This window comes from Paramisgurnus dabryanus, chromosome 9, assembly GCF_030506205.2.
Source record: "Paramisgurnus dabryanus chromosome 9, PD_genome_1.1, whole genome shotgun sequence".
In the NCBI taxonomy this organism is placed as follows: Eukaryota; Metazoa; Chordata; class Actinopteri; order Cypriniformes; family Cobitidae; genus Paramisgurnus; species Paramisgurnus dabryanus.
The window spans coordinates 22,838,744-22,854,054 of record NC_133345.1 but is presented as its reverse complement, the minus strand read 5'-3'; the positions used below and the strand labels follow the sequence as shown (position 1 = coordinate 22,854,054).

The 15,311-nt window shown below is 37.1% G+C and overlaps 1 protein-coding gene across 18 annotated transcripts in view; it reads left to right on the top strand.

The window, feature by feature from the left end:
• The window catches only part of mef2aa (myocyte enhancer factor 2aa), a 103,552-nt gene that overhangs the window by 49,351 nt on the left and 38,890 nt on the right, over positions 1-15,311 (top strand). For all 18 annotated transcript variants that reach the window (XM_065283148.2, XM_065283151.2, XM_065283147.2 and 15 more), the window contains one exon: positions 1,656-1,859. In XM_065283148.2, the coding sequence (XP_065139220.1) occupies positions 1,656-1,859 (204 nt within the window). The remainder of the gene's footprint in view (positions 1-1,655; positions 1,860-15,311) is intronic.

The window sequence follows — 15,311 nt, the reverse complement described above, 5'->3', positions numbered from 1 at the left end:
ACATAAAACGCATAAAACTGAACAAATACGTAAGGATTACTACTTTAGTTTATGTTTAGACTTCGGACAGATGCGAGAGTGCATGCCGTGCACGTGAGACAGAGAGAAGCGCAGCTGCTTATGACACACTGGATTTATTTCAGATGCCTGTCCAAGACGCGCACATTGTCCACAAGTCCATGTGCGTGCAAGAAGGAATCCTCTCTCTACAAGCTCTCTCGCGTAAAGTGAAGCCCGCAAACCCCCATGCGAGGAAAAGCACGCAATGTGCATGTTAATGTGATTGTGAAACTATAATAATAATAATAATAATAAATATTAATGGAATAACATTTTTTGTGTTTCAAAAAAAGTAAAAATCGAAAATTTAATCGAATCTTGACCTTAGAATCGGAAATGTAATCGAATCGAGGATTTGGAGAATCGTGACACCCCTACTATTTTGTCTATAGAATTGAAGTGGATGTTGTTTATATATTTGTCTATAATAGACAGGTATCCACACTGTATTCATTCACCCAGCTCTTTTCTAACAATAGTTCAATTATAAATGGATACTAAATGTCTAAATATTTGATAAAAAGCAGCACAATTATGACAATTTTTTATATGTGACCCTGTCTGTAATAACCATACTACAGTTTTAAAATCAAATTCTGAGATAATGAGCATCAAAGTCTGATTTTAGCCATTCATTTCATTATGATTTCAATCTTTGACATGACCTTATTCAATCAATATTAAAGATATGAACAAAAATAAATTTGACACACGATTTTTGATAAGACAAGCACATTTATTTTGTTGGCAGCCAGCAATCATTCGTGTGTAGCCTATTTAAAACAACGGCAAGAATTACACTAACGTTAGCGGCTTTAATATCGTAAGTGTTGAGGGGTTAGTTGTAACACAGCGTTACAATTAACCCCACTGGGTCAAAGTATTTCCAAAAAAGTGGCTAAGAGCTGCAGATATATTTCAAAACGATGAAATATGAAAAACGATTAATATGACATAGCATCGGATTTGGTATCTTACACACCCAATTTAGAAACCGAAAAAAAAAAAAACCCTTATGAAGAAAAAATGTACTTACATGCTACCAAAACACTTGTTCATCAATAACTCTCTGGAAAAACATTATACATTTCCAGTAATTTGTGGGAGATCGTCTTTTGGCAGTGTGAAAGTACCGGAAAGTCAAAACGGTCACCCTTGTGCAACAATGTAAACAGTCTGTGTTACAACTAACCCTGCGTTAGTTTTGTGCCCCGCACTCCCCTACCATCAACTTTGTGCTTACCATTATTATCAAATATCTTCTTCATCATTTATCACAATACTTCCATAATAGTTATTTTCCTACTATGGAAGTCAATGGTTATGGCAGCTATGCGCTTACCATCATTTATCAAAATATCATCTTTTGTGTTTATCAAAATAAAATAAAAACTCTTACAGATTAAGAACAACATTAGGGTGATTAAATGATGACGACATTTATTTTTTTGGTGAATAATCCCTTTAAGTATTTAATTTACAATAATCTTGACAATGCAGTTGCAATACTTTCTGTCTTAATGAAAGTTAATGTTCCACTTAGTTTGTTACCATTTTACCAAATATCTATTCTTGTTTCCTCTGTTTTGTTGCAGGTTACCTTCACAAAGCGAAAGTTTGGCTTGATGAAGAAAGCTTACGAGCTGAGTGTATTGTGCGATTGTGAGATTGCCCTGATCATATTCAACAGCTCGAACAAACTCTTTCAGTATGCCAGCACCGACATGGACAAAGTCCTGCTTAAATACACAGAGTACAACGAGCCCCACGAGAGCAGAACCAACTCCGACATTGTAGAGGTGAGCAACCAGTTATTTCTCATTGTGAACAATGATTTTACACGTATACGTCATTATTCATGCGTATTTAGCTGGAAAATTTGAGAAGTGACCACTACATAGGTACCTTGTAAAACCAAATGTAGCTATCAATTAGTTTTTTAATGTCTAGTTTCAGCAGTCAGTCAGTTTATTCGTTTTTGTAGGCTTGATATGATCTTCACAAAAGTTCATGTTTGTTTCATAGTTCCATATGGAAAACAATGTCTGGACAACATGTAACAGTTTCCTTCTCATCCGAGTGTAGATAGGGCTCAGGACGTCTGCTGCCGCTGATAAGTCCAGCCACACTTAAATACCGCAACTGAAAAGGGCAGCAGATCATGTACTGTAACGGGCATTAACTGAACTCAGCACATGGCACAGTAAAGCCATTTCTTTGTTCACCATTCATGTATGTCACAAATAATGTGTGTGTAAATTGTCCCATTTATAAAATTCACATAAAATTGTTTGCTCATCATAAAGCTTTCCCAGCTGGCCATATGGGTGCTGTGCAAACCAAAATCATAGTACCATAGTGCTCAGCACGCAGGAAGCAGGATTTGTCAGGCACGCACTGTCCCCATTTGTCAAAGAAACATTCCTGTTTTATAGGCCAAGACCATCAGTGAGCACAGAACAAGAATGGATTCAATTCTTTTCAGTGACGTTGTTTATATTTTTATACATTTACAAAGCCCCGTCCTGCAACTGGTGGGCATGCTGGCAAACATGAAAGTGTGGAAAATCTGGAAATAGTCATATTTAATTGTTTTGCAAGAATATAATCTAAGAAATATATAAATCAGATTATGCGTGCATTTTTTTTTTTACTTTTTAATGTTTTTCTCAGTTGTCAGTATGTAGTACATCACCTTCCAGAAAGTGTTCTCATTCTCGTGCACTCTACATAAATTATCATCTGTTGTAGATTGCATTTTGACAAATTACAGAATCAGTAAAAAAAATGTGCACTAAAAACCAAAGAAGTTGTGCCTCTTCCTATTCCTATCGTAGTCTTAAAAATCCTCTAATGGTGTCAGCTCTGGCAAGATATCTTTAATTCATGCCGATGACACTGCTGGTGAATTACCTGCATGGTAGAGCTGCAGAAAAATGCACAGCCATCCACATGGCCTCAGCTTTCCATCAGTGGCCCATCTGCTCTTTTTCCTGCACCAAGTGGGACCTCACCTGCATTAAAAATGAATGGACACACTCTTCCCTTATGCAACAGCCACCCCGTGTCAGCGTTACCTCTTTACAACAGCTTTTAAAAGCAATGCTGTCCTCTCTTTCAGTGGCTTTATGTCTTTCCCTCTGTGATTTAAAGAACAGCAAAATCACTGTGCTATGTTGCAAAACATTCTCATGCTATACTAAAGAGCCTCTTTGCTGTTGTGGATCACCATTCCACTTATTTCTAAAACTGTTAGCTCCATCCCTTAAGTGTATTGTAGGACACTTACAAGTACATGTAGAGACTTGTATGTCCACACAATCGCCATGTTGTCAGGCATCAGCAGTTTTTCCTCCTGCCGCTTGCTGATGTGGAACACAAGCTGGTGGCAATCTGAGCCTGAGCCAGTGCGTGAAGGGCCCCAACAAAGCACCCTTGTCCCTGCTTAGTGGGCCAGCATCCACTCATGGTTGCAGTGATCGCCCATAGCCAGCACCTTTTAGTGGTCATGATTCTAAAGTAAAGAAGCAGAGCAGAAATAAGCTATTCAGGCCTTTATTTTGCAATGTCATACATAGTGCTGAAGAAACCAAAGACAGAGATATCAGCCCTGTACTTCCATCAGCAGCCCTGGAGGCTCTGATTCTGTCTGAAGGCAGTATGATGGTATGTCTCCATCAAGACGCAATGTAAAGATCTGCGTAGGAGTTGTACAGTACACCAATATATCCAAAGGATATCAGCATTCAGCATTATTGATTTTATCTGTAAAAACCCTGGCCTCTCATATTCTACAGTGTGCCACTCGGAAAGAAGATACCACATAGAGATATTATTTTTCAAACAGCATGTACAAGTAGAAAGTAACCTAAAGTCCCTTTAAGACAAGTCAATTCACTTTGTGGCCATATTTGCAATGCAACCCGTCAGCTATCTGCTAGGTATCTAGGCATTAAGCATGCATGTAGATATCCTATCCTATGAAGAAGAAACACGTTTTAAAGGTCAAGTCAAGTCTTTTTTTTAATGTTTAAATTTTCCTGTTTGATCAATTCTAGACCCTTTACTATTGAAGATCATTGCTGGTGTTTATGCCCTTTGTATTGTATCAGATGTACCTTAGCAAACTGCCTGACTATCTGTACAGTTATGTGGAAACTGTTTGCTTATGGATCCAGTGTTGGTAAATCCATATTTTGTTTGTTAGCTGTGCACTTACCTTGTCCTTAAAGAGTGTTAAGTTAATGAATAACTATCCCAGTTTTGCAACCTCTCTCTCTCTCTCTCTCTCTCTCTCTCTCTCTCTCTCTCTCTCTCTCTTCTTTTTATTTCTGGCGAAATGTGCTACACATGGAGACACTTGTCTAAATAAATTAAACACCACACAAACAATGGCACATCTTTCTTATTTGTCCTTACAACACCCTTTTCTCTTTATTGGGTGGCATGAATTGCCATTTCATGAGAGAAGCCACATTCCTGCTCACCACCACCATCTGCAGATAAAGGCCTGGCCTTGCCATGTCAGGGGAACAGATGTATTGCTTTCCACAGATGGATGTTTGACTGGGGCACAGTGTGACAACTAAGCTCAGGGCTATGGACATTGTCCGGCCCACAGTTGGTATCAGAGTACTACACTGAGATCACTCCACCTGAGCGAAGGGAGAAGTGTGCATGTGTGTTGTAGGTGTGTGTGTGCACCTGCCCTCACGGTGGTTCAACTTCAATAACACTCCAGGCGACAGGTGAAGCGTTGCATGAAATCTCCCTTTGTGGATCCTGTCCACTTCTCCGTCTGATTAAAAGTGGCCGCGATCCCATCTGTGTCTCCCTTTTCAAAGGATGTGGGTCTGAAGCAAGCCCTTTTATTTACTGAGTAGCAGTACAGTATTGATGGAGCGTTTCCTCAGAGGTTATAGCATGTCCATTCAGCAGCTCGCAAGGGTCTTTAAGGACCACCGGTGTTCGATAGTATCAGGTCTCCACCAGCACACTTTGTCCTTGTTCTCACCTTTATCACATCTTTGAGAATGTGAAAGGATTTGGTGATGAAAGACATGTTCATGTTTGATAGACCTCGGTCCGGAGATCGTGTTTAATAGCCCTGCCCCACAGATTTCGCTTTTTTATTAGACTGTGAATGTTCTCTGACCTTTTATGAAAGCACATGTGAGGATATGGATTATTTTTTAAGGCATTTACACGGTTCATGTTTATAGTAGAAAATTGGTTAAAGAAAAATTCAAGGTTTCAAACAAGAAGCTGTATTGATATCATATGTGATGTGCTGTTGATTACCACAGACAATACTCCTCAGTTAATAACGAAACAATGATTGTGTTTACAGTAACACAAATGCAGTAATGCAAATAAACTTTAGGGTTTAAAGGGCTAGCCATTCAGCAAACCTAAAAGTAGACTAATGCCGCTAATTTCTTGTGTGAATGCTGTACAATGTTTAAGTGCGTTATTTAACTTGTTCATACAACAGGAGTTAAAAAATTAAATAACATTTGAGGAGCACAGATGCAAAAGCCACAAAATGACACCTCCTGACACTTTCTGAAAAATGAGATATTGATATTATACCTTCTTAAAAAAGCTTTGCTTTAAATCTGCTTAATCTCGGATTCCTGGCCTCTGGCCATTCAGAAATTCCATTTTGTTGGCAGAATCTGCTAAACAGCAAGTTCATTTTTCAGCAAAATCCTCTAAGTGCACGTAAAATGAATTAGATGAACGATGCCGTGCAAAACAACCTTGAATCACATTAGACCTTTTTGAGAACTTAGACCGTAATACAATCCAAATTTTACTGTCACATGGATCACAGCCAGGGGCGCCGCTAGCAATTTTGGGCCCTATGAAAGAATAGGGGGTCAGGCCCCCACCATACCCATTTCGCACCAAACATACAATCCAACCTACTGTAGCTATTCAAAATCTTTGTCTGTAATTTAATAATACAGAACTATTTATTTTGCTATTGTTATGACCACAGTTATCAGTATTTATAGATACCTAAAATGTCTGCAGCTAAGATAATTTATTGTGCAATGTAAATTTAATTGAAAAATACAGTACATTCATCGAATATTCAGAGAAAATGCAACGTTCTTAAAGATTAAAGATAAATGTGACCATGCCTGTGAAAACCCAGCTGAAGTATTTCTTTGTGATTTACTGTTTCCCACATAAATTCATCCTACATAATGTAAAGAACATTTTGTGAAAATATAAACTTGATATCTTTAATATTGACTGAGTAATGTCATGTCGGCGATTGAAATGTGCGTCCTGTAGAATTCTGCCGTTATTTGGATTATCTGCACTTTCTATGGCAATAATGTTGCGCTGGCACGACAACCTGCCTTGATGTCTGACGTGCCTACGTTTTACGTGAATTTACCCGAAAAGCTACACAAATGCGATTTCCGGAAATGCGATTCTAAAAGGATTTTAAATCACCTCTGGATGTAGCCTGAAACGGATTAGAAAAAAAACGGATTTCATGTGGTTTTAGAGGGTTTTGCAGCAAAAGAGAGTAAATTTTTTATTAGCAATCAAATGACTAAAGTGACATTTGTTCTATTAAGTTATATGAGTTAGCTAGAAATAACCTTTTTATTGTCATTAAAGTGAAATTCCTAAACCTAAACATCAGAGCATGATATAAATGTTAATTTACAATTAAACGTGTCTGATGCACTTAGAGGATTTTGCATCTAAATTCCTAATTTCACAACATTAGTAACCAGTTGTATCACACTTGTATTATGTTTAAATTTTGAGGTTATACTTTCCAGTGCAATGCATTAACATATTGACAATTTCTTGTAGACTTCCAATGTAAATGCATTATTGTACGCACATTTTTAAGTCTAATGCTACGTACACACCAAACGCGGGGCATTGCGTTGCTCGCTCTAGATTACTCGCGGGATTTAACTTTGTATCATGCAAATTTTTCGCTCGAGTTGAATATTTTGAGTTGAACGCGTTTGAGGCGAATACTGTGTGTTTTCACGGCAAATGCGTAAGAGGGGCGAGTTAAAAATATATTTTTTTAAATGTAGTAATAGAGCTTGTAATGAACTTGTAACATTAATTTCATTCTGTTTAATTACACTTGTTATAAAATTCAGCTTACTTTACATACATTTCCATTTTAATAAAACTTTTAATAAAAAGTTAGACAAACAAAAAACTAAATGTTTCTATGGTTATCCTGTCCAACAGAAGTCCTTTTAGGTTTTTGTTGTATTTCAAATTGAATTCTATTTGTGCTCCAAATGAAAAAGCTGCTGCAGGTAATTAAAATAATGAAATCATCCATTCTCTTGTTCCTCTCCAACTGGATGTAATGAAATCTTCCAAAGTAGCCCTTCTCTGGTATTCTGAATACAAGCTTCTCACTGTACACATTGGATTCCTTGAAACAAGATATCAACTTCAGAGCAGATACTGGATGTGGTGTCAATTCGTCCCTTTTCCACCCCGCCTCTCTTTTATGCTCTCAACAATATAACTCATATCAGTACATTCTCATTTAATCTAAATGATCATGCTTTGAACACATTAGCAGACCTAGCTAACAGCTATTCTTTTGAATGTTGAGAGAAGTGTTTACAGACTTACATTCGCATGCCAAATGCTTGCTTTGATTAGATTTACATGTATGACTTTTTCTTGTTGTAAATAACCGAACTAGTGTTGGTGAGAATGGATGGTTGACCTTTTGTAATACACTGGTTGTTGTCTGTGGTGTCATTTACTTGTACCTGGCTCAAATAGTAAGCAAATCAGGGAATGATTCAGGCAAATGTTGTGTCTGCCTTTAGGCCTCTATAAGAGGCTTGCATTGTTGAGTGTGGTTTTAAAAAGCAAATGTTTTTTCTTTCCTGAACAAATATTCAAAGGCAGAGCAGTGCTATGGAGCACTGAAATATCAATAGTAGCGCGCTTTTCAATAAGATATGGTCAGAAAGTGTCAGGAATGTATTTTTTATGGTTTCATTGTTATCGTGATCTGAAATTATTATACAGCAAGTTGAATGTACTGTATGTTGCTTTGGATAAAATGTTTAAAATATTCAACAAGAACATTGGTTAAGGGGGAATTTGCCAGGGCTCAGTAAAGGGTTAACTGACTCGCAAGCACAGTTTATGAAAATCATCCTCAAAAAGCAACTTGTAGCTGGTCTTTAGAGAATTACTGCCTGGCAAAGAAATAATCAAAAGTTTGCAGGATATGTAAATCTTGACCATTCCCAAATGTCATCTTTTCTTCCGTGCCTTTTCCATGAGATTCCACTTTTGTTCCATCTGAATAACAGCATTGTTTTACCATAAGCACGGGACAAAAAGCAGTCACTCTTTCTTTTATCTGAACCTTTAAAGCTGCACAGTGCAATCGGCAGATGAGCGCCTCTAAACAACCGTGCAACTGTGTTAGCTATGCTCTGCATATTCATGATCATACAGAAAGACTTTAGCTTGCAACAAGCTCACTTTAAGCAGTTTCTATTGGTTCAAGAAGTGAAAGTAGTAGGGACTGCTGTCTGTGGAGGAGAGGAAGGAAATGAGGCTATACTGTTGGACTGGGGGAGGGAGATATTTTTGATAAGGGACTCTTATTCATCACTCTGGCGGAGGAAGGAGGGTGGCAGGGGGAACGGGTGATGTCATCTGGACTGGGGATTTTTGGGACGTTTACCCACATTACACATAACTCTGTGTTATGTCTGTAATGTATCCAAAGCTGTTAAGTCACTTAAGCCAGAGGACCGTGTACCAGTGGTTCAACGCCTCCGTAAAAAAAGTTTTGGCTAAATATGTACGTTTTTGTAGAAGATAATTGCATTTATTTATAATGCTGTGGTGCTCAATTTTACTGTTTTGTTGGGAGCTTTGCATTGAATTGTTTGTGCTGTCAATCAAAGCTCACTCGGTGATTAAGACCCGACTCTGTCTTAATGAATGCAAATTGGCACATCTGCTTCTGTGAGCTAGCTGGCCAGACTGTTCAATTAGCATGATTGATCAATTATCCTCCTCCTGGTGATGTGAGGAAAGTGAAAGATAGGAAGAAAAGCAACAGTGTGAGAAGAAAGATGAAGGGAAATGCTTCCAACCTAATCCCCCATGTCTTGCTATTAAAATATGTTCTTTAGATTTGATTAGTCTAAATTGATAGTGATGGAATGATTTAAGCCATTACACTTAAACCACACATTTATAAAATTGACTTTGACAAGAGAAATTGAAATTTTGTAGGAAAACTACAATGCAATTATTTAAACCCAATGGGTGTTTTAAAAAAGTCCCACCATTCATTACATTCAGGGCACGGAAGTTGATGTGTAATTTTGTTGTATTGAACTTGCCTATTTTAAAAGAAATTGGCTTATTTGTCTCATTTAAAAAAATAATTTTATTTCATTGTGTGCCTCGTGTGTATAAATAGAATGGAACAAACAAAATAAATTATCAGTGTATGTTGTTACGTTTATAAAAACACCACAACGCTGTAAGCCATGATTACATTAAAAAACAGCACAAATTCAATTTATTTTTCAGCAGATTATTGTCACCTTTCTGTATGATAAAACTCTTTTATACGTTTATTTAGATTGCATCATGGTGCAGCTAGAGACAACTCATGGTGTGTGTAGTTAATATCATGAAAATGACAAATTTATCCCTTTCCGAGCAGGCTTAGCTGGCGGTCTAATGGGAGTATTATTTATATGGCCCTGTTGATTAAGACTTAGCTGCTAAGCTTATTTTCAAACCTTGTCTCAGAGGTACTTGTCTGGGCTGTTTCAGCAACAGATCAAGGTTGGAGTGCCAGTATCTTTACTAGTGACATACCCAGATAATGTGGCTCTGGCACCATATTCAGCTCTGTGCGTCCTTACTATCACATTAAACTTGTCAAAGCTGACTTGTTGTTTGCTAATCTCAAGTTGTTATCTCAGTATGATTAAAAAGACATACTATGGATGAGATCTTGTAAACAATAGATTGTCTGTATTTTTAATTTAGTTTTATTGTTTCAATACTGTCATGTTAATGAGGTCACTCATGATATAGCATGAGAGCAGGGGCATGTGAGTCCTTCCTTGAGGTTTTGGCAGGCTTCACACTAAAGGACCATTCACTCGTGCACCGACGCCACACACATCGCGCTTTGGCACAGCCATAGACCCCTGCAGTTCAGGACTATTAACCTAGTCTGTAAGGATTAATCTTAAAGGGGTCAGGGTTTTAATTTGCGTTTGATATGCACAAAAGAGAACACGAAAGAAAAGATGGCATTTTAATTGGCAAGCACTTAACTTGGTGGCTTGACTTCGGGCTGGCCAGGAGCTATATTGACTGTGTGATCTGCTAAAGCCGCGTTTGACATTTGAAAAGGCTGCAGGGGGATACATGGTCAGTTAAACTTGCTCGGCTCATCCTGGGCGTAGCATCCTCTGCTATAAATTAGAAAAATGTTAAACACCATTGTAATCTTATGTTGGGCTTCTCTTTTTTTTAAATTTTTGATATCTTTATGGTCCCTATTTAGCAGCTGTCAGTTCTGTTAATATATGGTTTTCTCACTGTTTTGATAAACTAGTTATTAAATCTGGTCTAATTTCCCTCATGATCTGTAACATATCTCTTCATTTCAGCGATCTCTGTTTCTCTCTATTCTCAATTCCCACTGCTCGCTCTTTAATGTCTCATCTACTGCCACTCTCTTCCTTTCCCTCCTCCTTTTTCGTTATGCCGCTCGCTCTCACATTAAACTGCCTTCATATTAAAGTGCTTATTAATTCAAGCCAAATGTCAGCAGTATTGACATAAAGTGATGCCGTCTTTTTAAGGTTATTCTAATATATGTGGTGCATTCCTTCAATATGATTCTTAATAATGCGCTTGCTGGAGCCCTACATTATAATTGTTGTGTACACTCTGGATAACATATTTTATTAGTCTGTGGTTTGTTTGATTTTCCTTTCATGTTCAAACAGCAGCTTCACATTTAGATATATATATATATATTTTTTTTTTGAGGTGTGAACAACAAGTTTGTGGCACACATATCATTTTGAATTTTGGTTAAAAGCTCTATCTTGGTCTCATCTGACCACAGAATCATTACCCACATTGCAACTGGGTCACCATTATGCTTTTTGGCAGACACAAGTTGCGCTTTCACATGGTCCTTTTTGAGTAATGGCCAGGCAGAGCTCTTGATATGGGTGACCATTATACTGTTCTCATCTACTGAACGGAGCAGAATTTTAAGGGATGCTGTCTGTGCAGGTTCTAGGTGGTTTAATGTAGTTTCCGCTTGCTGATAATTGAACGCTTTTGTTTTGTACACGTCATGTCATGTCATGTTTCATTTATCTTGATAATGTGGTAGTTATTTGAACTATTAAGCATTTCAATCTGTGTAAAGCTTTGCAACACAGAGACTGTGTCATTTTTAGAGCAGATACAAATCATCACAGATAAAGATCATCACAAATATTGAAGTATTTATACAATTTTAATGAAAATGAGTATAAGGTGTAAAGAATTTAACAAGGCGCTGTATATTTTTTAAAGTTGGTTGTAATCCCTAAATTTACAGTATTGTATTTCTTTCTCAGGCTTTTAATGTGTATCTATTAAATCACTTTTAGGACATATAGATCATTAAATTAAATTAACTATTTACAACAGAGCGTGCATACTGTATATGTTAAAAATGTAATTTGTCTTTTATGTTTTGGAGTAGCACTACCTTCATGACAAGGAGTTCCCTCCCTGTGCATTGTGTATATAAAGTTTTTAGTTTTACATTAGAAATATTGAAAGTTTAATGACCCAAACAATAGAAACAGTTAACTGCAACTAATCCTTGCCGGAGTAACCTGTTTAGCAGTCTGCACACAATTAAAACAAATATTCGTCTGAGTAAGCGCTCTAGGGAGATTTGGCGGAAAGTGTTGTCATTTCTGCTAAATATAATTAGAGGAATTATATCACTTATATGTCTGATGAAAAGTTAGAGGGTTTTGAGGATGTAGTATTAATATATATTGCAGAGGGCACACCCAAGTTTATTTTTATAATTATTATTTTTATTATTTATAAAAGTATATAAGTATAATTTTTAGCAGAATCCAACAAAAATAGGACTTTGCTGCATATAGTTAAATATTTTTTAATTTTTGCATAAATTTTTCGTACGGCATTGTGCAAGTTTGTTTAACTACGACTGTGACAGATTATATACATTATGCATAGAAAATACAATTTTCTCTTTAGTAACCTGTTGAAAAAGTGCTGTTTTGTAAATGAATAAATGAATGACTTGGCTCTTTGGTTCTAGGGTGAAGTACACATTTCAAGTTAAAAAAGCGCTGTCTTAATAAACCACACAAAGTGCTGCAGCACTAATGGTGTAGAATCAAGCCTCCTGCAGCTTTTCAAAGTGCCCTTTTTTATAGGACAAGGACTCCCTTTCCTCTGGGCTTTCAGACTAGAACAAGAGCACAGTCCCTCTTTGGTACATGCCATTTTCTCTCATTTCTCTCCTCCATTCTGAAACAAAGAACTACATTTGTTTCATTCTTTCGGTAGCCACTTTATAAGACCTTGTGTCTCTGACAGCTCTCTAGATGAAGGTCTAAATTCATGGTAATTGTTGCTCTTTTCTCTCTCACATGTTAAGTGTGACCAGGTTGCTGTGGAAACACAGTTTGGTGTTTACCTCACAACAGAGACCAGGAAGAAACGGACGCAAGAGAATATTCCTCTTTCATTTGAAGCATCATAGCAAAAAAAATCTGCTGAAAGCTATGAAAGAAGCACAAATGACATATAACAGTAGAGGATTTGAAGTAATGCTCCAAACTTTGGGCTTCCAAGCAACCACTTAAGTGGAAAATGGCCTCTACACAGCCTTATTATCAATGACACATCAGTTTGGAGAGGCCATTTTAAAGACCTCGGGCAGCACACGGGGTCACTCTATGTGTCGACGAACATGACAAACTAAAGTGTATCCATCTCATAGCCGTTCTTGCTGTGCTCCATGAGAACATCCATGCTTCCTCTGAGTATGATGCTTGTTACCTGGTTACTGCCAAAAGGTTCTTGTTTTCCGTACATGTCGTGCCTCATTGACGTCAGAACCTCTTTCGCTTTCTTTCTCTCTCTCTCTCTCGCTCTCATTTTCTAGCAAGACTGATATTTTTCATTTCAAAACCAGCCGTTCTTCAAGAGGTTGAAATAAAAGGGAGACAAGGCAACAAAAGGCCCTTAGCGAGGTGGGTCTTTGGTAAACATTAGCCTCCAATGAGACTAATGAGACAGGCTCTAATCTCAAGTGCTTGAACATAGATGCGCTGACTCTGAGCAAATAACCCCGGTGCTCATTCATAGAGGAAACAAGAGAGCGCGGCACAAATGAATGACTAATTTTGAACTATCATTTTTGCTCTCAGCTCACTGGATAAAATTGCTGTTTTTGTCTGTATCTTAGCGTTGTCCGGTAGTCATGTCTTCTATATGCACCAATTATGAACGTTTTAAAGAACTGGTCACTTTTTCTGTTCTCATTTATCCCCTTTTATTTACTGAAATTGATAGCTATCTTTAATCTATAGTATTTGGGCCCCACATTGATGTAATTACTTTCTAAGTGTTATTACGAAACGTTCTGTGGGTTGCTGAAAGCCTCTTTTAGGCTTTCAGTATTTTTCTTTTCCAAATTACATTAAGCAACTTGGTGCCCACAATATTTTCCTTGAGATAAAATATTTTGACTATGATAGCTCTAGTTATTTGAGAAAATTGTTTTATTCTGCAAAAACTTTTAGCAAAGTCAGGCCAAAATCTGTTGTTATTAAATGTCTAAAGGTTTTTAGTTTTTTTCATTACTTCAATTCTACCTAGTAAATAGCTTTACAAGCTGAAATAAAACAATTATTTGTAGTCTGCAGTCGAGTCCACAAGTGCTCAGTTACCCATTTGAAGTTATTACTAAAGTAGGTAAAAGTTAGTTACTGATAGTGAGGGCATATATACTGTCCAGGCAAATTAAGTCTGCCAATGTTTAGTTTACTCTACCTGCATTGAAAAACTATATTGTTACACCACAAGTTACCAATATTTTTTGCTAGTTTTACTCCAAGGAACTCCAAAACGTAGCTTGAGATTGTAATGATTTTAACTTTGAAGAGATCTGTTTAATCCGCTAATAGGCTAGTATAATGAACGGAAATTAATAGGGTCATCTTTTCAGTCACGCTATGCCCTAATCTTTTATGCACTGATGGTTGCTTAGTTTGTTTAACTTTACAAGTCATGGTGTACAATAGGGGGCTCTGTCAAAGAGAGCGCTAGAGCAGCCACATCTGATTGGTTTCTTAAGGGCTCATGACAGATTTCTGCCTGCCCTGACCTTTCTGGTTCTCATCTATTGCAGCAGATATCATGTTTTCTGAAAAACAGGAAATATTTCTGCTTGGTGCATTACTGATGTTATATACAGCATATTCACTACAGTCGATATAGGCTAGGTCAAATCTTGATATTTATGTATTTGATCCATCATCATGGCACTAAATATTTCTTAGTGCTGTATTTTATCTCAGCAGATTCAAACAGTTTAGCATAGTACTAAAACTAAAATATAAAACAAAATATTGCACGTTTCTCACTACATAAATGGAAAGTAAGACCGATATTTATTCCTTTTTATTATTATACACCATTGTAAAAAATATAAGGTATTCTGTTTATTTCTATTTTATTTCTAAGTCACAATGAAACGGAAGTAGCAATCATCTTATTTTCCCCGCTTGTGACGTATATCCGAGTGAAACGGTTTGTCCATCGATAATTGATTGGATCTTTTGGATCATGATCTATTGTAGTGGAACTTCCCAACCTTTTTCACTTCAAGGCCCCCTAGTCGGCCACAACTATATTTGAAGGAATAGAAATTGGAATGACTAAACAGATGTGTATTCACTACTAAAATGACCAAAAAAAGAAGAAACATCTTGATTTTTGCTTGTTTTAGCTTATTTTAAAGGCATTCCATGCAGTTTGATGTTTTTGTCAAACAGCGACCCCTAGAGTAACTGGGGAAAACTTGCAACTGTCGTAATTTCGCACGCCCACTCTGTACGTACCTGTAAGGATAATGTTGGGCGTGAGATGGACTCCGAAGATAATGACCAGGGAATGTTTCACAA